Source organism: Drosophila takahashii, chromosome X (assembly GCF_030179915.1).
Source record: "Drosophila takahashii strain IR98-3 E-12201 chromosome X, DtakHiC1v2, whole genome shotgun sequence".
Lineage (NCBI taxonomy): Eukaryota > Metazoa > Arthropoda > Insecta > Diptera > Drosophilidae > Drosophila > Drosophila takahashii.
In genome coordinates, this window is record NC_091683.1 from 9,525,978 (window position 1) to 9,553,406 (window position 27,429).

The 27,429-nt window shown below is 35.6% G+C and overlaps 1 protein-coding gene across 4 annotated transcripts in view; it reads left to right on the plus strand.

The window, feature by feature from the left end:
• The first annotated feature begins 1,746 nt into the window (after positions 1-1,746).
• Positions 1,747-27,429, plus strand: part of baz (par-3 family cell polarity regulator) — a 37,859-nt gene continuing 12,176 nt past the window's right edge. For 2 of the 4 annotated variants that reach the window (XM_017151469.3, XM_017151453.3), the window contains exon 1: positions 1,747-2,852. In XM_017151469.3, the coding sequence (XP_017006958.2) occupies positions 2,733-2,852 (120 nt within the window). In that variant the 5' untranslated portion in view covers positions 1,747-2,732. Of the gene's footprint in view, positions 2,853-21,547; positions 21,625-27,429 lie in introns of those variants that run through there. The other 2 variants (XM_017151460.3, XM_070219285.1) reach the window with 1 other exon arrangement.

Below are 27,429 nucleotides of genomic sequence, written 5' to 3' on the forward strand. Positions count from 1 at the left end.
ATTAAATTTCCAATCGATTGGCATTTAAACCAGGACATTTTATTATTTTGTCATTTTTCGTAACAAAATCATGATGTACCCCCTTATAAAAAAATTGAAAATTGACCAAAATTTTATTTTTCCAAGATCGCCCGGAAAGTGTCATGGATTTATTTATTATTTTGTTATCTGTTCAAAACAGTGCGTATTTTTGGTGTAGGACCATTTTTGGCCAAGTTACAGCAAAAAAACGAAAAGGAAATATTAATATTTCTGCCAAAAAGCCAGATTCCAATTTTTCACAAAAAATAATTGGTTTTTTGACCGTAACAATGAAAATAATGATCCAAATATGGATTGTCATACCTTTCTGAACTCGTTATTAAATTTCCAATCGATTGGCATTTAAACCAGGACATTTTATTATTTTGTCATTTTTCGTAACAAAATCATGATGTACCCCCTTATAAAAAAATTGAAAATTGACCAAAATTTTATTTTTCCAAGATCGCCCGGAAAGTGTCATGGATTTATTTATTATTTTGTTATCTGTTCAAAACAGTGCGTATTTTTGGTGTAGGACCATTTTTGGCCAAGTTACAGCAAAAAAACGAAAAGGAAATATTAATATTTTTGCCAAAAAGCCAGATTCCAATTTTTCACAAAAAATAATTGGTTTTTTGACCGTAACAATGAAAATAATGATCCAAATATGGATTGTCATACCTTTCTGAACTCGTTATTAAATTTCCAATCGATTGGCATTTAAACCAGGACATTTTATTATTTTGTCATTTTTCGTAACAAAATCATGATGTACCCCCTTATAAAAAAATTGAAAATTGACCAAAATTTTATTTTTTCAAGATCGCCCGGAAAGTGTCATGGACTTATTTATTATTTAGTTATCTGTTCAAAACAGTATGTATTTTTTCTGTAAGACCATTTTTGGCCAAGTTACAGCAAAAAAACGAAAAGAAAAAATTCATTTTTTTTACCAAAAACCTAGATTCCAATTTTTCACAAAAAAATAATTGGTTTTTTGACCATACCAATGAAAATATTGATTTAAAGTATGGATTGTCATACCTTTCTGAACTCGTTGTTAAATTTCCTATCGATTGACATTTAAACCAGAACATTTTATTTTTTTGCCATTTTTCGTAAAAAATCATGATGTACCCCCTTATAAAAAAAATGGAAAATTGACAAAAATTTTATTTTTTCAAGATTACCCGGAAAGTGTCATGGACCTTTTTATTATTTAGTTATCTGTTCAAAACAGTATTTATTTTTGGTGTGGGACCATTTTTGGCCAAGTTATAGCAAAAAACAGAGAGCAAAATTCATATTTTTGTCAAAACCGAAATCCCGAATCATTTGGAATATTATTGGATGTTTGGAAAAGGACAAATTGTATTTAAAAGTGTATATTTTTGTTTTTTTCGTGATTGTCCCGGCTAAGTTATCAATCGAATATTCTGCATCTCCAAAATATGGCATTAAAAAGTACATTTTCACTCTCGCGTTAACAGAAATGTTAAGATGAAACGTTTTCTTACATTGGCAGAACTGTTGCGCCTCTGCCGCTGCTCTGCCAATGTAAGAAAACGTTGCATCTTAACATTTCTGTTAACGGGGAGCAGAAAATCGACTCCGATTTGCGATTTGTTATCGCTATCGATTATCGACTATCGAAGTAAGTATTAAATAGTGCATTTCCAGCCTCGGTATTTTACCACTTTAGCAACGCGGCCACACTTTATTGTTGTTGCTGGGTTTCGGGGGTTCGAATTTCGAATTTCGGAGCGCATAATCGAAGCGCCGTGGATTTTTTGCATTTTTTTTGAGTTCAAATAGTTCGTTAATAAGAGTGGCGGCAAACGACGGAATTCAGTTGCGATCGAGATAGTATGTAGTTTAAAGTGCTAAGAAAAGAGGAGCGACGCCAGCGGGCGAAAAAGGAGATAACCGAAAACGAAAAACACGACCAAGCAACGTTGAAAGAGAGTAAAAAAATGATCGAACCGTAAATTCAAATACATAATGCTTAGTATATAATAATTTGACCAAAACAAATGCCAAGTGAGAGAGCGAAAAACGCTGGAAATAAGTAAATAAGTGATCTTGGCCGAATCCCGTTCGTTATTGTTGTTGTTATGGCTGTTGTAACTCGTTTTTTACTTTAATGCGCGCGTGTATGAATCACACAAAGACAACAACAACAACAACAACAACAAAACAAACAATAACAACGCTGCGATACGGTAAAATATGCTAAGTAAATAGCGAAAGAGAGTTCGAGTCCGAGAGAGAGAGAGACACCGAAGAGCGCGCGAAAGAGGAGAAGACCACTACACAAGTACATACTGGAAAACGATCCTTTTTCCAGGCACGCGGCCGTCTCGCTCGCACCCATGCCGCCCTAGACCAACTTTTGTTGCAGCTGCCTAACAACCAACAACAACACACACTGGAAGTGCACAGGAGCAACAAGGATGGCAATAGCTGGAAAACGACCATGATGATGATGCGGTCGCCACAAAAACAACAACAACAAGCTGCTGCAGGCAGACGAGCATAGCCTAAAAAAAAAACAGAGTAGTAATAGGAAAAATTCCGAAAAATACGAAGAAACGATCGCCGAATTCAATAATCAAGTGCATATGTGTGTGCAAAATAGAAAGTGCATTGCATTTCGAGAGCCGACAAAAGATAATAATAGTAGTTATTGTTAATACGAAAAGTACGAAATGAAGGTCACCGTCTGCTTCGGCGACGTTCGCATTCTGGTTCCCTGCGGTTCCGGCGAACTCCTCGTCAGCGATCTCGTCAAGGAGGCCACGCGACGCTACATCAAGGCAGCCGGCAAGGTAAGGGATCTACCACTATATCATTATTATAAAACATAAATATTATGTATAGGGTTCTAAAAAAATATATATTTGATATAAGGTATTATTATACAGGGATTGTATCTTTTACTATAGGAAATATCGCCAATATGTAACAGAAATATCATATAAAAAACCATAATATTATGTGCAATAATGGTAGGGTTCGAAAAAAATATATATTTGACATAAGGTATTAATATATGGGGATTGTAATGGATTATATATGCCACTATATCATCATTCTACAACAGAAATGTCAAATAATATTACTAGCAATAACGACAGGGTTCTAAAAAAATATATATTTTATATAAGGTATTATTATACAGGGATTGTATCTACAACTATAGGAAATATCCTCATTATATAACAGAATATTTAACCTGTAATACCATAAAATTAGGTGCAATAATAGTGGGGTTCTAAAAAAATATATATTTGATATAAGGTATTAATATATGGGGATTGTAAGGGATTATATATGCCACTATATCATCCTTCTACAGCAGAAATGTCAAATAATATTACTCGCAATAACGACAGGGTTCTAAAAAAATATATATTTTATATAAGGTATTATTATACAGGGATTGTATCTACAACTATAGGAAATATCCTCATTATATAACAGAATATTTAACCTGTAATACCATATAACACTTCATGCAACAATAGAAGTGTTCTAAATATTTGATAAAGGGTACCTGTTCGAAATGTTTATATGATCAAAAATAAGATAATTAAATATCAATATTATTCAACATAAATATCAGATATAATACCATAACATTACTTGCAATAATAGTAGGATTCTAAATTTTTTTTTATATATTTCATATGAGGTATTATTATAAATGGATTATATATGCTACTATAATAAATATCATCTTTTTATTAGAGAATAAAACCATATAAAACCATAACATTAATTGCAACGATACTGAATTTTTTTTATAGAATTTCTAGAAAATTAATGGAGGGGCGGTTTTTATTTATTTATTTTGTAACTATGTATTTATTACTAGTAGCGAAACTTTTTTTTACGTAGAAATGGGTGCTCCTATATTTCATTATATCTTTTTATAGGTTTTTTACCCACCTCAGGAAAACCGCTGACAAATGCGATTATTTAGGCCAATAAACCCAAAACTATTTATTTTTTGTCAAGCATGTATAAATATTTTACTTCTGGCTGTTATTTACGATAATATTTCATTCCACCCTGACAGTGAGTTGAAATGTTTATATAATTTGATTTACTAGTACAAACGTGTAATTAAAAATGAAAGTGTCGTTAATTAGGTGTTATAAACATTTATTTTGTTGAGCATTAACTTGAAAGTGTGTAATTTTGCAAAGGTGTTTCCCAATACTCACCTTATATGAGTTATATTTTTGTTTAAACTAATTGGAAAGATTACCCAAATCTATAAACTATTTGTTGGTCATTCCCCAGCCGGTAATTGTATTTTTCGATTGTATTTCTCGAGTGATTCCCAAAAAAACTCACGCCGTCATTTCTCCCGCAGTTCCGTAAACAATTTTCTCAAGAGCGGAAACGCTGCACTTGAGAGTGATGTAATTACAGGAGAAAAGAACCCAAAAAACTAGAATTGAACCGAACCAGAAAAGGTTCTTCAATGGCGCTTATCGGGGGGAAAGGTATACATACACACGCATATAACGAAGATCACGGCGAAGAGAAACAGAGCCTAGGTAAAATATTTGAATAATGATAAGCCCCCGACGAAGCCATAAAAACAAACCGAAAAAGTGAGTGACAGTGTACAAAAAAAAAGAGGAAAGAAAAGAGCGCAAGATGATAACAACAACCAACAAATCGAAGAAGAAAGAGGAGGAACAGAAGACTCGAATTATAATAAAAGTCAGTCGGGAATCAAAAGAACATTTTTATTTCTTTTTGAACTCGTTTGAACCCGATTTCAATCTTCTTCGGGGCGAGTCAACAGGTAACCCCAAAAGACGCAGGGAAAAAGGGTCGAGAAATGCACTTTACAGGGCGAAAAGAGCGAGAGAGAGACCTTAATTAATCAGAAATAACATCTGAAATCCGCTGGGGTCCTCTATAATTAATCAAAAGTTCAAGACTCGCCCGAATTTTCCAGGGAAAATTCTGATTCGAATTCAATTTCGTTGCGCGGGGGTTCTTCTCTTTTTTTTTCTTATTTTTTAATAATGATTATGAGTTGTGTTTTTCTGTGCTTGTCGAAACGATTAAGTCATTATTAAGATGGGAACTTCCTATAAGAATTTTTTGTAGACCCTTACATAAGCGTGTGAAAGATTCTTACAGGAACTGCGGGGTTTATTATAATTCGAGAGGATATTTTAGGGTTTAAAGTAAAAGCTCCATCATTTCTTTAGGGGGCATAAGTGCCATAATTTGCTTATTGCACCTTGGAGAAAATGCTGCACTAATTAGACGTTTTCCCAAACCATAAATAGTCCGAAACCGAAGGCTTCTCCTGTGGATTTCCGGTGTGGCTTTGGGATCTCGCGGGGATCGGGGTTCGGGAAATGGGAATATGGTGCCCGATCTGTTGCAACGTGTGTGAATTTTCGTTTGCTTTCATTGTCTGGCCAAAAGACGAAACTGTGTCAGTTGCAATTAGGTGCAAAAAAAAGAGAAAAAAAGGGGAGTAAAAAATCAGAGGGGCCAACAGATAAGACGCTTTCCATTTCGCGATCACGTGCGCCAAAAACGCCGAAGCAAATCCAACATGCTAATTATGCAATTTAATGCTTCCCCAAGCAAATGCAAGTGTGGGGAAAATAAAAGTTGAAATGATAATAAATACATTATTATGATCCCAAAAACCTCCTATACCAAATTTCAGCTCGATACCATTAAAAGAACCCAAGTTACAATAGAACATGCAGAAAATAAAATTAGAATTTTAAACCCAGTAAAGAACTATGGTTTTCCCCTCAGCTGTATACTCACTTGGCTTTTTGCAAGATCAACGAAATCGAATGACTTGCAGCTAGCTGCACTTCAAATTCTTCGGGCACATGAGATACTATTGTATTGTATTTTTTTTTTATTTCCTTCTGCTATTCCGAATCCGTATTTTTTTTGCAGCTGTGCGATCAGAGTTTTTTGTTTCTAGTGCTTTGTTTTGCTTTTTGTTTTTCGCTTTTCGTTTCATTATCTTTTGCTGCCAACATGTGCAAGCTCGACTGTGTGTGAGGTGTGAAGTGGAATAAGGAGAACGAGAATATGGCAAAGAAGTGGAGTGATAGAGTGTTACCAACTGACCTATTGCAATTGAAGATATATAGCATTGAATTATGAGATAACAGGGCTTAAAAACCATAATGACCCATTGTAACTTGGATTCTCTTAGAGAAAATGAGCTGAAATTTGATATAGGGATTAATAAAATGAAGAAATAGATAAATATATTAAAAAAATTTGAGTATATCGGATTATTATGAAATGAATTTTAGTTCCATTACAAATCAAGGTCAACTTTTTTAATTTGCGGTGCATAAATCATATTTCTATAGATACTTGAGTGCCTTTAAAGCTATTCATACTAATGAACTTGAAACTGACTTTTTAGGACCCAGCCATAATTCTACCAACTCGATCCATATTGCAAATTGATCCGCAGCCTACAATATTCGCATAAAAAATAGTTTAACGCTCGGCTTTGGGTTGAGAGCCACATGATATGCGCTTTCGATTCCTTTGTTCGAGCTCTCGACTTTAGTGGGCGTTATGTCTTATCAAACAAAGCGAGGGTAGAAGCTCCCCTTACTCATCTGTTTATTTTGCCTGTATGGGAAACTAGAGATATGGAGAAAAATATAAAAAAAATAGTAATAATAATAATACAGAGAAAAACAGCGCATAAAACACAAGTTGAGGGGAAAAAAAAAATTCATTGAGCATTTTTCTTGTCGCTGTTGCTGAATTCTTGGCATTAAGTGGCAACAACGGCGGCAGCAGCAAAACCAAGACTGCGAAACCAGTTTTGAACAATTTGTAAATTATTTAGTCATAAAAAGATATATCCAGCTCTCTTCGCTTCTCTTCGCTCTGCACTCTTCTCTCTTTGTGCTGCCATCTCGCTTGCACACGAATTCTTTGCGTTTAAATTTTTTGATTTTTCTACTCACGCTACTAATTGTTGGCGTATTTTAAGTGTGCTCTAATTGGTTTAAGTCAATAATTGCAATGAAAATATGTTAGCAACACCAAGAGTGCTCTTTCTACCGGTAGGGGTTAATTATTTGCTTTGACAATGGCAAATAATCGATAAATCCAAGCGGCAAACACCTTGGGCGATTTCTTTTTATGGCCAATGGAATTTCGTTAGAATTTCGCTTGAAAATGTCGCTTGTAATTATGGAGAAAAGATTGGAAATGCCAGGAAAAATATATATTATATTTATTTATATAAAATATATAATATATTTTTAAATATTTCCTTTCCCTGAACAATATAGATAAAACATATTTGCAGCTGTTGGCTGAAGGGAAAAACGACAAAGTGCAAGCCAATTATGAGCCAATGTGAGGGCCTTGCATCAGGCCAAACAAAAAAAGAAAAACCATTTAAGGTGGACCTACCACACGCACACGAAGACTACGAACCACCCCACCCATTTGTAGTTAATCTCCCCTGGCATCTGCATTTCCCACTTGCCTCTGGGAAACCCAAGGAAAATATGGCTAAAATACAAAGTGAGAGGAAAAGAGAAAAATCAATTGGATTTTAGTTCTTCTTTTGCAATAGTTTCTATAGAAAAGTGTTCTTAAACAATCGTTTTTATGAATTTCAATCAGGCGACTAAGAACTTGATAACTCACTTGGAGTTACACAAGTGAAACGCTGTAAAACAAACAACTCCAATCAAAATTCTTTATCGTAAAAAGTCAAAGCCATTTAATGAAATGCCTGACGACTGTTCTAGAGCCCGAATCCCTGCCCCCGCCCCTGCCACGCCCCCTTCGTTGGGCGTCAGGTAGCACTGTACCACGTATCATATATATATAGCATGTAGGCCCGTACCCAAACCCAAACTCAGACTCAAACTCAGAAAAACTCGACTCTTGGGGGTTGTGACTGCAGCTATAATAGTTTCTGTTTTGTCGGTTGGCATGACAACAACCTGATTACACGTCTGTATATTTCTCCATTTTGTGTATACATATATATATAGGTAGTGTATACAATATATATGGCAAAAACAACGACTGTTAACTGCGTCATTTTCCATATAGCCAGGCCATAGATATTATTATTGCACTGCATTGTGGGCTGATTCACTTGGCCACGCTACCAAATTAGGAGCGAGAAATTCAATTGAATTATCGTTTCTCCACTCCACTCTATCCACCATCCAATACAATATTATTGTACAGTATTTTATTTCCAGCTCTATTTGTGTGTAATTGAAATTGGAAATTGTTTCAAGTGACTGACACCCACTCGCCGATATCGCAGACATTCGCCCGCCCACTCGGGTTCTTCGATTAATTATATTATTCTACAAACTGCAGCGATCGATTGGATATGGAATTACGATTCCAATTGCCAAGTTGCCAAGTTTTCCCAGAAAAAAAGAGCTAGCTGAAAAAGGTTCTTAGGTTTCTTAGGAAGTTTTAAAGAAACTAACCTATTAGATATTTTTTTTGCTTGCCTTATAACTTTTATTAGTCACAAGAATTCGTCATTGATTGGAAATTTATTGCACCTTTTGGCCATCGATTTATTGAGGTATTGTTCTTTCGCCCCTTTATTTCCCCCTATTGTTTACTCTTGCCAACTTGCTAAATTGTTTACCCCTTTTATGGATAGGAAAACTCAAATTTGGTTTGTAGGAGGAGGGGGCATAAATGGACATTTTTGAATAGCATTTGCATGCCTGGCACGATTGCACGATTGTTGTTGTTGTCTTTGGAAAATAGCTTCCTTGGGCTGCATTTTCTATGAAAGTCTCCCCTCTTTATAAAGTCATATCAATCTGCTACACGTTCTATAAATCATTAGGGTGAACCAATTAAAAATTTTTTTTTTTTTATTTAAAAAATGATTTTTAAAATTATATATTAAAAACAATTAATAATTACTCTATTTGTATACATTATCTTTTACCAACCCAAAATTTTTAACATCCACTCTCTAGGGTTCAGCCTAAAGTGCATTTTCGTGTGCATTATCGTATAGAATTACAAAACATTTTATTGCCACACTAATTGAGTATCTATTTTTGGTCACGCACGTGTGTGTGCACCCACCACCCCGTGCTGCCCCGCCCCCTACCTCCGGCCACGGCCCTAGCGTGCCGCCCCCTATTCTTATGTTTTTTTTTTCTGTGGTTCGTGTGCTCCAGATGGGTTTGGTTTAATGTTGCTTCCGTTTTTGTACACATTTTGGGATGCATTTCAGGATCCGAGGGTTAATACTCATTAAAGGGGGAAGGAGGAAAAAGGGAGTAGCAGCTGCTGCTTGTTTGCCTTTAGCAGGAAAATTAATTTGTTATTGGACAAGCTTATAGCACACCTACCCAAAAAAGAAAAAAAACCAACCTTTAACCCACCCAGCAACCCCACTTCTGACTTTACCTTATTTATGATCATTACTATTATTATTATATCATTCGAATTAATGAGAAGTAAAGAGAGTTCAAGGTGGGGAGCACCACTCTACGTCACATTCATGCTTGGTTAGGTCGCCAAGGTGGCTCAGAAAATCATAAAAGAAAAACAATTGGGAGGTGGCAGTGCGTGTGTGTCGACAGGCTCCATTGAAGGGGAACCCCGGGGTCAAGTGCATACCATACCAGTTGCCAAATAGTTCAAGTTCACAGAGAAGTTTGTCTATTAAAAAAAATAAATTAGGAAGAAAAAAAATAAAAATTTTCTCGAGAAATTGTATTCAAATATATTACACTTTTATTATAAATTTATCTTTAATTTATTATGCATTTACGGTTCAATTAATTGTATCTCATTTCTCCCAACGGTAAATCTCCTTCCATTGCCATATTATTATTAAGTGGTTCCTGTTCCGCGCTTTTCAATAAACTCAGATAAAAAACACGACACATTTAATTTTTTTGTTTATATTTTTTTCATTTTTTAATTGGGCTTTGTTCAAACTAGTTTGGTTTTTGCGTTTGTCGTCTAACAAAAGCGTCAACAAAACGAAAACAAATAAACCGACTGCGCTTAACAATGCACCGATCTGCTGGTCAGTGGAGCCCAAGTGGGCGTGGCACCTACCGCCCACCGCCGCCCTCTTCCCGGTCTATATTTTTTGTATTATACTACTTTTTTCGTTGCACAAAAGCATTCTCTGTGCAGCAACGTGACGTTTTCGGGTAATGAGTAAGCGCGAAATAAACACGGTCTCTCAAACACTGATAAAAATGTAAAAAAAAATAATAAAAACATATAAAAAAGATAAGAAACATATCGTTAAAATCTGAGCCAAACTTGGAACCAATAAAATACCCCCCAAAAAATACCACTGTTTGTTTGGCAATTAAACTCAATTATAACATAAAAGTCGATAACAATTTTCAAGAAATTTTGATTATCTCTTTGTACACAATTCGTAATTTTTGTTATTTTAAATTTCTGGCAATAAATTTTTTAGTGTGTAAATATAGCATGTTGTGTACCATAAACCGTACCCCCAAAAGCATTCGACCGATGGCGATCGCACATGCCTGATATAGGCACGTATCGGAATCGGAATGTAGCATATAAATAAGTATATATAAACATATACATTTTTTTTTGCGAGTGTTTGCCAAAAGGGTTGGCTTGGGTCAACTACCCATATCCACCAGTAACCGTATTCGTATTCGTATTCATATTCGTACCCATCGCCAGTCATCGGCAGTCGCGGCGTCACCATTCATCAGCCATAAAGTACCCACTCATACTCGCTCGAAAACGGTTGTTTGGTTGGTCAACTTTGGCACTTCATTCGCCGGGTTCTTCCATTCCATTTGATTCCATTTCCATTCCGCTAAATTCCCAGCCAACTCAATCGCTGGGTAACCGAAAACCCAGACAAACTCTGTTGCAATTCTCAATACCTCAATACTCTTGGATGATGAGAAGGCAACTGGGTTTTGGAGAGAAAAAAACTAAGAATATTCAATGGTATAGGTATAAAAATAATTCTTGATATATATAATATATTAATAATAATACACTAAGTAAAATGAAATGAATATATTTAATATATTTTATTATATTAAATCTTAAAAACACTCCTTATGAAGGGCATTCTCATCTTCGCATTGCCAGCTCCTGTTTTTGTTTTCTTAACGTTTTTATTTCATTTTCCATTTGTGTAATAACCAAAAACGTAAGACTCAAAGCAGAACGTCGCTCACGTTTCGGTGATAAAGGCAAAAATAACCTGGCAGTTGGAAATCGACAAAAAACCGCATTTTTCTTCTCGCTGATGCAAAATCAACAAAAACAAAAAAAAACCAACAAATAAACACAAAAAATAAGGAAAGAAGATGAAAAACCCCTGTCGACTGACTGGAATGTCGGATGAATTGGCAGCCAACGGTTATTGGTTACTGATTTCAAAAAAAGGCAAAAAAAAGCGATTGCGCTCTTTTTTGGGCTAGGTCAGTTTAACTTTTAACGTTTAACGTTTAACTTTGGCGGGCAATGAAAGCCGATACTTCCAGAAATCAAATAAACGGAGCCATTCATTTCCAACAGCTTTTGTTCGCTCGGCTCTAATTAATAAATGTATTTTGAACATTTGTCAGCCGGCAGCCCGAAATGATCATTTGACTGAGTCACATATTTCCCCCTAAAAAACTACTTTTTATTTATATTTATCCAGGTGTTTCCTCTAGAGAAAAAAAAAGAAAAACAGCGACGTGAAATTTTTACAAATGATTCATCGAAAGGCGAGCGAAACGGAGAGATAAGTAAGAAGTAGTGCCAAAGAATGCCGATGACGACGAAGGCCATCGCAAAAGGCTGTAAAGATAGTCTAAGTCTTGGGCTATTTTCGTTTGTATTTTTGTAAATTTATTTTGTGACCGCCTTTCGTAGGCGCTGCACGTGCAAACGCTTGAATGAAAAGGTGAGAAATAGGCAGGAAGGTGAGCCAGAGCGCAAAAGGTAACGTCGATAGTTAAAGCCCCTCTGAAAAGCCCCCGCAATTGGGCCACGCCCAAGCCAAATTGCGCACTTGCCTCCCCAGTTTGTTTGATTAATTGAAGACAGTCAGTGCTGACTATGGCGGTTTTCATAGAATTAAAATACGCATCTTTACGGTGCTAACAGGTTGGGCTTATAATTTTAAAGTAGGGATTGGAATATCTAGAAAAATTATAAATAAAGAAAATAAATAAACTAATCAAATATAAATTATTAAACATAAAACTAGAAATAAGTAATACAAATATTTATGGGTATGGAAGATCCACTGTACAGGCTTTTAAATATTTAAAATAATTATTGTATAACCGAACAAAAAGGTTGAAAAATAATAAAAATAAATAAACTCATAAATACGATTAATGAGTGCTTAGTACTTAATTTTTTTTAATTAATAAAATATTTAAAAAAATGTTACATTTTAAGTTTATAGGAAAAATCGGTGAAAAACTAAAAAACAAACTATATAAATTTAATATTATAAATTATTAAAAATATGGACGTTCCACTGTACTTTGAGCGGGGGCGATGCTCTTGGTTCCGCCGCTCTTTTTTGCATGCCTGCCGCGCTTTTTGCGTTTTGCGTGTTGCGCTCTCTTGTTCGCTCATTTTGCGTTCGCACAATACGAAAGACTGAGGCGACAAACTCGACGCTGGCGGCAAATGGCGGACGGAGAGAAAAAGTCGTTCCAATTGAGCAGGCTATCGCATATATATATATTTCGTTGTACATGTAGGCATATATAGGTGTGTGTATAATGCACCCACATGCCACAACAATAAAGTAACAACAACTTTGGCCTGGCCTTGAAATTGCTTAGCAACAACAATAAAGGGAAACAGCAACAACACAACTATTTTGCACGCCTTGAATTTAAATCGGAGAGCAAATAACCAAGAGAACAAACAAAATTCTTCTATTACAAAAAAATATTTGTAGGTAAAATTAGAGGGTATTATCGATATGTTCGATATTTTTACAATATCGATTCGATAATATCGATGTTTTGAAGGGAAAACACATATTGAATATCGAGAAATTATACGTCGTTAGTTACAATTTATATTTATGTTTATTATTAAAAAAAAAAGACAATTTACCCCAATCCAAAACAAAGATTCGCTTTCAGCTTTTGATTATCTAACAAAGATCGCAGTTTTAAACAATTTTCTTGCTTTCCTTTGGGCATTATTTATTGCCCAAAGTCACCCAAATACTTTCCATTTATTTTCGGGGAATGCGCGCCCCTCATAATTTCAAGCATTTTCGGGCATTTAATTTCACTTCCATGAACAATAAAAAAGTAAAATTAATTTCTATATAGAAACCTTTTTTTATTTAACCCAAAAAAAGAGCATAAAAAAGATTTGTCATCAGTTTGTGGCTGCCTTTGTGCATATTATTTTTTCATAGTTTTTGTGGACTTTATTTTTCGACTCTGTTTCTTTATGATAATTGTTATTTGTGTTGAAATTTTTGTTTATTTCTGTTGGCTGCACAAGTCGCCAGCTTATGAAATAGCATGAACTTTTGCACGGGGCTGTCTTGGTTCAGGGTTTTTATTTTGTTGTTGATCAAATTCCTTTTCGTGTTTTACGAAGCCGGAATTCTAGACAAAAAATGCTGGGCTCGCAAATAAAGTGACATTTTTATGTTTATGATTCCACGGCACAGGAACCAAGCCCATAAATTTCACTTCTAATTTTGTTTTAATGTTGTGAGGACTGTCGTTCGGGGAAATTCCTGGAATTGGGAATCGTTTGACCCGAGACGGAGTTCTCTCATCCTCATCCATTACAATGCAGGTCCCTTCAGGGCAGAGATAAAAAAAAGAGGGAGTGGTGGTGAATATCTCTATATATATCTGGGTAAAATAGAAAGGGGCTTTGTTGTAGTTCTATTTGAAGTACGTATTTAAGTGGCATTTAGCATGAAATTGCGATCCTTTTGTTTGTTGGCTTGCTTGTCTTGCGTTTGTTTTGTGGCTAAAAAAGGAAGCTTTCATTTAACGCTTTCTACGGTGGTACAGTGAGCTCTCGAAAATGGCAGAAAATAAAACGAAAATAGATTTTAAATGTTTATAAATGTGATAAAAAATTAAATTACTATAATTGGAGGAACTATATGTTTAAATATTAAAATTAATAATAAAAGAGATATATATATTTTAGCATTTTTAAGATAAAAATGATACCATCTTTATTGAAATTATAATTTTTAAAAGCTTTTTAAGGCATGTGGAAGAAATACATAAAATTAACTAAATTGGTATTTCCGCTTGCCAATAAACAAATTTGTTTATCTTGCTAATTTCACAATAACTTATCGCCGCTCTTCACTGTACCCCTCGTTCTGTGTCATGCGACACACATAAATGTAAATCTCGGCATACTCTTCTCTTTTCTTTGTGCGTGTGTGGTGTGTCGTCTCTTTTTTCAATTCCGCAAACAATAAATTATATTGTTTTTGGATACCATATACCCCATTCCCCGGCGGTGAGGAGAATACGAATAAGAATAAGAAGAAGCCTTTCTTCATCTTGCATTTCTCCTCTCGATCTTCGCTTTTGTTTGGCCAGCAGAAGAATGAAGATAATAAGAACAGTCAGAAGACAATCCCCAATGCGGCATCCAGTTACCAAGTACAGTGGGCACTCGTAAATATGATAGTCTGTATTTGAAAAATATTTAAGTGAAATTCTTATTGGTCAGAATATTTAAGATTGAAGGCTAAAACATAATATAATATTTAATATTATGTAATTAATATAATATAGTATTGAGATCTTTTTATACACACTGTACAAAGATGATCGCTTTTCTCACCGCTTTGTTGTTCGGTTTTTCCTTTGTGGTTTTGGTAGGGTACCCAGTTGATGGGATTACTTTACCCCTTATTCACTTGATTGATTGGATGATTGATTGACTGATTGAGTGAAGTTGCAGCTACATCTCTGAGTTTTATCTCCAGCTGGTTTGCCTTGAAATAAATGCGTTTCCGTCGTTTCTTTTATTATTTTTTCTGTCGCTGTCTTGGCTTTTTCTTCTTCGTCACCTGTTGCTGTCTCACTTTCACTCAAATTGACTATCTCTCTCTGTCCTGGCTTTTGCATAACCGCGATTGAACGAGCTTTTGTAATGAACTCTGACCCCCCGAACTCCCCTCCCATCCCCTCCCACTTTCATCGCCCCTTTAAACATGTTGATGGCATTGCGGAAATTCACACACATTAAATATAACCAAAAAAGATACAAAAAAAAAGACGAAAACAACAATTTGAGCTTGCGCAATATCCGATTGGTTTATTGTTGTCTTGTTTTAGTTTAAACTTTTTTTGTTTTTTTGTTTTTGTTTAACCGAAGAGGAAGAAGTGACCCAAGCCAAGCCGCTTAGACAATTACAATTGGGAGCGCCTTGTGTTTTTTCTAGATGCTTTTTTCCTAGCCTCTCTGGGTCAGGTTTTTGTTTTTACTTCGATTGGTTTCGTTGGCGCTAAATGACTTGGCTAAAAAAAGATATATAGAGGAAAACACAAGATAAGTGCTCTAAATGGGACAAATAATGATGAATCACTAGATCATAATTACTCATCAGCTAGATTTTTTCTACAAATGAGATTGAAAAGCCTAATTTATTTTGTAAATATAAAATAAGAATAACCCACAAGTATTAGTATTCAGTCTACGTGTTCTGTGTCTATTGCTTAGTTTCAGTCGCATTTCCCAGAAATAGCTCGTCGCATTCCCCATGGACACATCCCCATTAGGCAAATAGTTTCTCCCACCGAATATATATCCACAATCCAGGATCCTCTGCCTGTCGCACAGTTTTAAAATTCAGAGCAAGCAGATGCATAAATAAACGTCACAGTCACTCGCTCAAAAATGTCAGGGGTTTGGCTTGGTTCTTGGGTTTGGTTTGCTTTTGCTTTTGGTCCTACCCATTCTTTATTCTCCGATTCCCGATCCCCGTTCCCCTTTCTCGTTCCCATTCCTTCGCTGCCTTTGACACTGCAATTCCTCTCACGTTTCCCTCGCTCACTGCGTGTCAAATCAAAGTGCGACTTGAGTGCGGCTCCCCAAAGATTTCCCTCCAACCCGTTCCCGTTCCCCTTTCCCCGCAATCCCATCCATATGGAGGCCCCACCCCCAACACACGACAACAACGGCCACGTACAGTGGAACTCCATTAATTCGAAAAATGTACTGTTTTATTGGTCTACAAATGTTGTGTAATTCTGTTTTAATAACTTAATTTTATTAATAAAATATTTGGTTCTAAAGATATAAAGAAAATTAAAAAATAAAGAAGACTTCTTTTATAGGAAAAAATGAGGAAACTATTAATTAGGAAAAAAATGAAATTAAATTCATAGCATACAGTTTTTTGGGCGAATTACAACACTTAGAAATTAAATAATTCTAAATTTTTAGGCATAATATAAATATTATTAAACTATTGTTTTCCAAATTAAAATGTTGTAATATTAAACACTTATTTGGTTTACATTGTTATCACTGTACTACAGTAACCACACAACCGCAGCAACAACAGCAGCTAGTCACGAGCCGCCGACTTTAAGCCGCTTGTAATTGATCGTGTCTTTGACATTAGAAAAACATTTTTCTCTTCAAAAGCCCCGCCCCCTTTTCGCCGAGCTTTTCCTATGTCTTCATGTTGTTGTTGTTGCTTGTTGCATGAAAATGTAACGCAAGCACGAGACATCGTCATCCGCCGACCAACTGGTGCACGGTGGCTAATAAAGCGCACGCAGCGACAGTAAATCCACTTAGCGGTGGGTGGTGGTTGGAGGAGGTGGTTTGGGAGGTGGTTTTTGGGAGGTGGAGTGGTGGAGAAACAGAAAGGAAGCCGCACAAATGGTCCAAAAGATTCAGAGAGTGTCAAATGAAATGAGACGTGGCCGAAGCAACAGGCTAAGAAAATAAAAACAGGGGGAAAATGAAGAGGAAAATAAACAGAGCACTATCAATACCGTAAACTTAATAATTATATATATATAAAATAAAATTTAAGCAGGATCTATAGCCAAATTTTATATATTTTAACAACATTTTTAAGCATAGTTTATGTAACTGTGTTGTAAATTCCATATAATAGATAGTTGGTTCTATAGAATGCCCACTGTATGTGTGGGAGGTAAAAAAATTAGGGAGGGAGCCCATGACTAATTTGCATTTGACATTAAAGTCACACAAACAAAGAAGTATGAAAATAGGTTTTTCAATATAATTTAATGGCACATTAATAAACTCAAATGCCTTTGATGAAGTTTTAAATTATGTACAAATGAGAAGTAAATATAAATTATTATTATTGTGGGCTACAAAATATGGCTTCCAAATTAATTTAATTTCTTAATTTTAGTTCATTATTTTTACTTACGAAACATTTAATTAGACTTGTTATCGACAGACTAACATGTAACCAAGTTAGGAACACATATCAATAAAGTTACCTATCGCTGTTCCCATTTAGTGCCTACCCCAAAAATAACCCAAAAAAACTAAATCCAGTAATCTAAAACTAATTTTGTTTTCCGTTTTTATCTACTTGCAGGTGAGATAACAGCTAGTTAATTGAAACGAAAGCGGGTGGGGTGCTAGTGCTACGAACAGGTATACCGAATGGATGGGATGACCCACTTGAACGAGCATTTATTTCCACTGACAAATGAAATGCAAGCACCGAACTGACACATGCCATGGGTGCAGTGAGTCGTGAGTTGTAGTTGCGGTTCCAGAATGCAGAGATTCTATACACATATGTGTGGAAACTAAACTAAAATAGGGAGGCCTTGCCAGAGCGGGGTCTTACCTCCAACGTTATAGCTAGCTTCCCATATCTTATCAGCCCCAACCAATCGATGCATGTTGCAAGCTCAACAACCCCAAAAAAAAAAACAAAAATCAACAAAATACCTAAAAACACAAGGGGGAAATTGGGGTAAATGGGACAGCGGGGAAACCAAACAAATGCCAAAAACTAATAAATTATTTATGTCTGGGGACGAGAGACAGAGAACAAAAACAACCGAGCGACCAAGACAATAGAATCAGTACACGCTGATATGTGTATAAAGATTACTGCAAGTTATGATCAATATGAATTTTATATGCTCAAACATATTAGTACAATAGTTCATTTTTATGCATTTTTAAAAAATAATAATGTTTCGCATAGTTAATAAAATTGAAATAGATTTATTTATTTCATATATTCCAAAATTCCTTATAATAATTTATCTACATACTATTTTACACGGTCCACCAATACGCCAAATGATTTGAGCGGCCGTTTGCTGAAAGTAGTTCCACTGTTGTGCGTCTAGGTGGCGCCATTAAGTTTTGAGTAAAATTGTTTAAGATTCTTAAATGTCTATTTAAAAAATTTAAGAATCATAAATATATTTCACCAAAAAAATAATAATATTAATAATTTTAATAATAAATTAATTGAATTGATATTTAATTATTTGTAGAGTAAAGTTTTAGAGCAACTGCGTGATCATTTCCAACAGAGGTCGCCACTTAATGGAAATTTTTAAACTAGATGGCGCCAGTTAAGATGATTATTGGTCTTAAATTGAAAATTAAATTTGAATAAAAGCAATTAAAAAGTAAAAGAGAGTGCGACCTTGAGGTCAACAAATCGCAACCATTACAACCTTATTACCACCCACTTTCCTACTTATATTTTTGACCGACAATTCGGGCAGCAGAACAAAACAACCGAAATAATCGAAACGGAACGGAAAACAAATCAAAACACTCAAAAAACCCATCGAAAATTGGGTGAAATGGTTAACGAACTTAGCATTTTTTTTGCGGGGTGCATCTGTGTGCGTCTATGTCTATTGTTTTAACACACACTCTCGAGCATTAAAACCCAGATGCTGAGACAATGGACCAGTCGAGCAACTTTGTTTTAAACACGCGAACCTGTGAAAAAAAATGTGAAAAAAACGAGACCAGCTGCTTGAAAACAGCTGAGAAGGTTTTCAATAACGAAACCACAAACTTTTCAGTTACAGAGAAAAAAAACATAAATATTAGATTGATTACAAGTAAATATTGTGCACTATAGCCAGAAGTTTGGGGTGTTTTTACGAGAAACTACATCTGGTTAGGCATTACAATTTTCAGCTGTGTTGTATGATATAATTTCAATTTAAATTTCCAATAAAATCATAAGTATGTTCATAATTTGAAATATATTTTCTTCTTGATAAGCTTCGTATAATTTAATATTATACCGAAAGAAATGCTGATTTTGTATTTTTTCTGTGTACCTCGTTATATATTTTCCTACCTCCCCTACGACTTATTGCTCATTAGTTATTGTGTGCTCGCATTTTGGCTGATGACAAAGCTTTTTTGCTTATTTTTCATTTTTTTTTTTTTAAGCGAACGGAAGTTTTAGTTGCCTCAAGAGTTTTACAATCACTGGCCAAGCATTGGGAATTTGTAAATGAATGAATGAAAAAGAGCCAAAGAACGGTGAAGAAAGGAATCTTGGGATTTGATTGATGACTCACCGATTGAGTGATTGAGTGCTTAACCGGTGAAGAAACACAAAAATGAATAGAAAAAACCTGTGCAAAATGAATTAATTAAATGCAATCAGAACTTGATGAGCTTCAGCTCACACACGAACCCAGAAAGGTGACCACTCACTCTTTCTCTTTTTTTTTTATGCGGATGCATAATAATAATAGCGCAAATGGGTAGCAACAAATCGAGTACAGTGATCTCTAAGGAGCGAGCACAGAGAGTACTTAGTTTTACATGCACCCAAAAAAAACTTGATTTGAATCGATCAATTTGACTTGACTGCAAAATAACTGCAAAATTTCTTTAAAATATTATAAACATAAAAAAATTAATATCCGAACCAATACTGTACTAATAAGTCTAGCCAACAAATTGAATTTATGTATTTTATTTTTATAGTTTTTGTAGCTATTTCGTTTCTCTCATTAATTATGCGAATGTTGCCGAGTTTTTTCTCCGTTTTTGCGGTTGTTGTTGTTGTTCGTGGAAAAAGGAAGCTTTCCAGTTCGTTTGGTTTCATAGCGCGAGAATTTCAGCTGAAAAAAATGGAAAAAATGCCTAGCAAACTAACAAACTAACAATTGCAAATGCACTCGAAGGCCGGCCCATTGTTGTTTTTGTTTTCTTTTTTTTTTCGATTCTGATTCTGATGGTGTGGTGGTGGTGTTTTGGTCCCAGAATAAGTGGAAAAAGGAAACTGCTAATGATGATGATTACCATCCCAAGCCAACCATCGTCATTATCAGGCGTCGCCGACATCGTCGTCAATCGTTCTTGGCATTTTGTGTCTAGTTTACCTACCTTCCTGCCAGCAGCAACAACAAGAACATCGCATAACAATGCCAACTACGTCCTGGCGTCACATTCTGTTTGTTGCGTTTCCCTGCCTTTTGTTTCACCCCATATCTCCATCTCCTGAGACTCCTGCCCATTCCACATAAATTTGCATTCAATGCCTCCGCCCCGGAAGGTGTCGGGGTATATGGATTATGTGGTCAGTTGAGTGAACTATCTTAATGTTTGAAATATTCCGAATTTCGGTTTTTGATTTTGGATATTTTCGTCAAACCGATTTCGATATACATTAAACCTCCGAAAAATGTAGGCGCTTTTTTTATAGTAATTAGATTATTTAATTTCCCGGTACATTCCTTGATAGCTGGGTTCCTTGGCAATTTTATTTAAATTTGTTTGTTATACGCAATATATATTACTAAATTCATCCAATTTCATTAAAAAATATTTAATATATAGGGTTTTATGAATTCGAGATATCCGCATTCTAGCCACTTGTTGCTGCTTCTAATTTTCCTGTTGTTGTACTGGTTGCATCCCCTTTTCCTGCTGTTTTTTTTGTTGTTTTGTTTTTGTTTTTGCGCATTTGAGTTTGCGTTCCGCTTGACAAAGTTCTTCTGCGCAGTGTTTGTTGTTGTTATCTTTGGCCGGTGGTCATTTGCCAACAGTTTGAGAGCCACTGACGCCGCCTGCACTTGCCAAACGCAGGTGGAAAAGAGATGGAGCATGCTCTCTCAATACACTAAAAAAACGATCAAGTAATTAGTTAAAATGAGTCTAATAAAATATTTAAAAAATATAATAAAACTGGTCAATTTATAAGTTTATACTACGCTATTCTGTGTGTTAATATTTTGTTATCACTGAAACTGAACGCGAATTCTTTAGCTCTGTTAATTTTTATATTACAAATTATATAATTATTTCGTTTATAGAGTCTTAAATCTCTGTTCAAAACAATGATTTCCTTTACATTCAATGCCCTATTTTTCCGAGTGCAGCTTGCTCTCACCGCCTCGCTCACTCACCTGCGATCGCTCGCTCTGCCTCTCTTTCTCTCCGGCGGTTGCGACTGGTGTTTTTGTTTTTGCGACCGGGACCGTCGTTCGCACTTCACTTCGCTTCAGAAATGCGTCGTCGTCGGACGTCGCCGTCGCTGGGCCGTCGGTACCACCACAATTGTTTAACGCAATTGTTTTAACGGTTCGAATTAAAGTGCAAATTAAAATATATATAAAAAAAAAAGCAAAAAAGAAGTACAAAAAACTAGGAAACAACAAATGAAAAATTCGCATTTTTTTGTGTTTTGTTCAAGTGCCAAAAAAGTGAAAAAAAACTTGGCATTGCCACAGTTTCGAGACCTTTGTGCTTTATAGTTAAAATAACAAGAATTTAAGGTTTATCTAAGTCGACTGTCTTGTGATACCGAACGCGAAGATATATATCTAAACACGACAAAAAACAGTTGAGATTAAATTCCAGATAACGCAAAAGTTTCCTATTTAATTACGCTCGAGGTGCAAACACTTGTTGTTAGGGGTGATTCTTCTTATAAAGGTTTTCTTGTGCTCAGTTTCCCATGACGAGCGAGGAGTAGGAAATGCAGGAAATGTCTTGACATGCACACAAATACACTCGGAAAAAACACCAAATAAAACATAATATTTTATGAATTTCTCAAGAGTTTACTCCGTCGAAAAGTTCAAGATTTTAAGTTGTTATTAGGGGAACTATATTTTTCTTGAAATTTTACAAAACCTCCACCAATGTTATTAGGGGCATGCTAAAGGCACCTGTACTTGGAAGACGATCAAGGGTGGGAATCTTCCCACCATATGGCTTATGTTCCCTTTCTTGCCGCATTTGTTTTTGTAACTTTTAGTGGCTTCCTTTGAGGATCGAATGCGGATCCTTTGACCTTTTCATTTATCTTTCTCCTACCTTCGTCGTTTTCGTAATAAATCCATTTGGGTTTCCAATTTCAGTGGTCTTTACAGCGGGTAATTAGAAGCAGACATCCCCCTTATTTTTACGGGTTCGATGGCAATAGAATTTACTTTGGGATAGGGTTTCACGAAGATGTTACATCGCCAGATTATGTGGTATAGGGATTATTGTATGACTTTACTTTTGACCACTAATCCTTTTTCCATTTACTTGGATTGGTTCAAAACCCTTCTTGATTGAATACCTGCTTTTTTGTTATTGAAAAATTCTTGAGCATTATAACTTTAATCACTCGAATCCCTAGAATTTACTACTATATTGTTATATCTCGAACTTCTAGGTGAAAATATCTAATATCTAAAACACCGTTTCTTCGTAATTATTTTTTAATTTAGGCAGTTTTATTTAAAATATAGTTTAGCCACTCACTGCAGGAAGTTCTTCGGAATATGTATAATTTTTATCATACCACAACATGCAACTAAAGCCTTTAGAATTGAATATAGCCTTGATTGCAGCGACTTTCACTTGGCAGGAATGCCGCAAAGAACAAGAATCCGCATCCAAATGGGAACGAGAACTAAAACTGAAGCTAAAAGCTAAAAACTTGGTATGGCAGCTCGGATCTGGTTGGAGTGGTGGAAGTGGAAGCCAGGAAAACCGGGGGCGTGGCCGGGGGCCCACTGAAGGGGGTGGTTCCACCAGTTGGAGTTGCCGCATGAGTTAAGCTTGTGGTTGGCCTTCACTGACTTTGGCATCGATTGGGTGGGTTTGACCCACTAGAATGGTTCCACATACACATATATACTATATAGTGATTGTATGCACATTCTATGGCATTTTCAGTGTGCTTTCGATTCTTGGCATTAATCTTATCGTTCTGGACAGATAAAATAACTTTCGGGTTACGGTTGTGTTACGGTTGTTGTTTCGATTTGATAAAATATTTTCGCCATTCGCTGTTGTGTTCTTTTTGATTTTTTGGATTCGGAACTGAGGGTTTTTCCAAACGATCGATTTCGATTTTGGCAATCTAAAGGTCGTAAAACTATTTTCGGGGCTCTTGGAGTGGGGTTATAGATGGCAATCTTATTTCCATGATCACTCAATTAGTTGATTTAACGTTTGAAGTGCTTACTTCCCGTGCGTACGGTGCTTACTCTCAATAGTATTTGTATTCCAATGGATTACCAAGGATTTTGATATTGTTTTGTTGTTCTTAAATAAATTAAATTTATATTTTGTACCAATATATCATTTTTACCAAATGAAAAATGTGTAAGAAAGGCCAAAAATATTTTAAGTTTTTCCCAACAAAATAAAATGATACCAGCTAAAGGCAGCAAAAGAGCCGACAGCAAAACAAAGCATAAATACCAATAAATCGCTGGTTGTTGGCCATCAAACAAAACGAATCAAAACAATCGAAATGCACAGTTAAAGTTAAAAGCCGGCTCTGCTTGATTAACTGTTTGGCTGGTTTTTCGATATTATTTTTGTTTTTGTTTTCGGTTCCCAAGTGTCACCAAAGTGGCTTTAAACCAAAATAAATAAACACAAACTTGTTGGCCGCAGACGACGACAGTGAGTGAAAGTGACAGTGAACTCAATTGACCTGAAACGAATTCGAAATACGAGCACGTGTTGTCACCGTCTCTCTCTTTCTTCCACCATCTGCCCGTCTCTTTCGCGGCCTTATCATAACCATTTTTGGTTAGATAAAGTGCGTATAAAATATATATTAAATAATGCCTGAATAATGAGAGTTGGTGAGGCTTATTCGAAGGTTTTCCAGGTATTAGAGCACTCGATTTACTCTCCACAACACTGAGAGAAAGAGGAAGTGATTTAAATACAAAGTAAATAAATAAAAAATATAATTACATTTTTGGTAGATAAGAAAAGCCATAATTGTACTAGATTTTTTTCAATATTTTTTAAAAATTGATCCTAATCTCACGCAATATTTTCTCGCAGTGTGGTAGCAGCTTTTACTTTTCGCCCAAACTTCCGTACTTCCTATGCCTTTTCACGTGCAATTAAGCAAAAGTCGCAGCCGTTTAAATCAATTAAAATCTGTGTTACTCAATCACAACTCATTCGCCCAAAAACCCAACCTCCCTTTTCCCTCGCCAAAGGTTCAGTCAACTTTTTGGAGTCGAGAAGCGAACCGGTTGGCTTTTTTCTCTCTGTTTTTACCTTTCCCCACCGCCCACCGCCCCCTCTTTAAATATATTTTTATTTTTTTCGGCAATGGCAATTACGAGTTAAAGTTTGTAAGCGGCTTTTGTTGTTTACCATTCGTCTGTGCTCACTGTATTCAGTTCGCTTGCAGTTCATGTCGTCGACGCTCCACTTTATAAATGGGTAGGAAAAGATGAAAGTTTTTCCCTGCTCAACAGCAATTAATATTAATACGTAACAACAAAAAGGAAAAAAATGAAGAAACGTTGAAAAACAGCGCATTAAGTAAACAATTTTGAAGAGTACATAAAGCGTCACATTATATGACAGTTACTCAAAGTTTTCCCTTGTACATTTCTCAATTTGTCCAGATGTCAAATGGGTAATGTGGATAAAAGGGTTACGGTAGAAGAAGAGGGCATTATCTATTATCTATTCCAAGGCCCTGACTCACAGGGATTTTGTTTATTTTTTATGGTTTAGCTTCAAAACGGGTGGGGTAATAATTTGTTTACCTATCAGCGGAAATGTGAGCCAAGCGCGTGTTTGTGAAATGTGATTTAGGTATTTACACGAGTATTAAGGAATATGGATATATCATTAATGGATATAATAAAATATAAATGCTTACGTTTAATATATAATATTATTTTATATCATATTATCATAAATTAAAATACTTTTAATAATATTTATATAAAAAATATTTTAATTTATGATAATATAATATAAATTTATCATAAATTAAAATACTTTTAATAATATTTATATAAAAAATATTTTAATTTATGATAATATGATTTAAAATAATAATATTATAAAAGCATTATAATGAGGCGTTTGATAAGGAAAAACCTTATTTATAGACATGCCCGGTTCTCAACCCATTGATCTTGCCTAAAGTGTCGCATAATTACCTGGGGAGCAATTAAGCAAAAAAGGGAAAAGGTAAAAGCTGAGAAAAAACAAGGCATCAAAAGCAAAAGTTGATGAGCCGCAATATAGTGGTAGGTTTCGTTTCCCCCCCGAACTTCATAACACGCATGATGGGTGTTAAAGGTTCAAGCTCTTTTTCTTGTCTTTTTTTTTTGAGTAATTATGGAAGGCTTTCTTTGGCCATCAACCTGGAATAGAGTGGGGTTTACGGCGGAGCTTTTCTTTTTGTTCGTACATTGTGAAATATATTTTCCCGCGGCCAGCGACCTCGGCATATGGGAAATAGATGGCACTAGATGACGACCGCCCACTCGATGGCATATCAAACAATATCATATCGCTTCGCAGCGATTGATAATAATTAGAGTGCTTAATGTGATTGGGAAAGCCAAATTGAATGGCTGGCCATTAGGCCATTAGAAAGCGTTGCAATTGACATTAATAGCCTTAAATGGCCTCGACTGCATTTTCACCTTCCTCACAACAGCTTTTCAGCTGTTTTCCTCCGTTTAAGTAAGAGCATCTGTTGTGGTTTTCTTTTCTTTTCCTTTCTTTCTCTTTAACTCGACTGACCCTCAGTTGCCCTTGTCAACCTCGCTCGTATTTTTTCAGCTGGAGATCATCACATTCTCGATTCAATTATTTGCTAATTATTTGTGTACATGCCCTCCATGAGATGCTATATTACTTAGCTTTCTTTGTGTTAATCATATGCAAATCAGCTGCCTGCTAAAACGGTGATGGTGTGCCGCCTCTCTCCTTTCACTCGTTTTCTGGAGTCTCTTAAAAGCTCGAAATGGGCGAGAGAAAAGTGTAATTGTTTATCAGTTTACAGATTGAAACTTGTATATCTTTTTTGGGAATTATAATAAATGATTTTTTTTTTATTAATTTTTAATAATTATTTAGGGACTGTAATCATGAAAATATATTTTATTAGCCCCTTAAAAACAATATTTTTTTTGTTTTTTGTTTCTAAAATGTTTTTCTTTAGCGGACAAAAAAATTCTTTAACGGACAATTTGTCCGTTATTCGTCCCCGACGCTTACAATAATGTTTTTTAAATCAACAATAGACCGCCACGCCCCCGGGTCTTTGGGCCCGCCCCTTTGTTGCTGCACTTAGCTGTAGTTATTACAGATTTTTTTTTTTCCATTTTTTCTCTATGCATACCTTCCACTCTTTTTCCACTGCCTTTTGCTACACTTCATTATGGTCTTTTTCCTCTGATTTTTTCCCGCCCTTTGCTGCATGGCATGCATAATGACAACGTGTAATTTGGCCTTTCTTTTCTCCTCCTGCATATTTCTTGCACGTTTGTGTGGCACTCACATTTATCCCCCGTCTATCCTATACCACCTCCATCAGCATTACCATCTACATCACCAATTCCATTTTCATAACCCCACCCCTTACCCCAGCCAATTGGAAGCGGGACCTCACGGCATCTCGTGGGTTGTTAAAGGCCTGATTGCGAATTATGGGCAAGTTTTTCAGAAAAAACTGAAAAGTCTGAAAACTCTCTGGCGGAAAGCTCCCAAAGGCACAAAGGAATCGAAACGAAGAAAGGGGCTGGGGGGCTATGGTTTGCATGTCTCGGGGGCGTGGCCGCATCACAAAACTTTATATGATCGCATTTTATGCTAATTTACGAGTATTTTTCTCTTTTCAATTAATTTCTTCCCAAGGGAGTGGCGCACCGCTGATTCCATTATAATATGCATATAACATATGATATATTTGGTCGGGGGATCCATTTCTATGCAGGCAGCGTTTTTATTTGTATTTTTCCAATTTGCAAACCATGAAGGGATTTGCTAATTGATAATTCAAATAAGTGCGTGATTTGTAATCAAAATGTAAACAAATACCAAGTAAATAAGCAGGAATTTACAAGTAAATAGGAAAAATCATTTTTGAATAATCCATGATTTATTTTA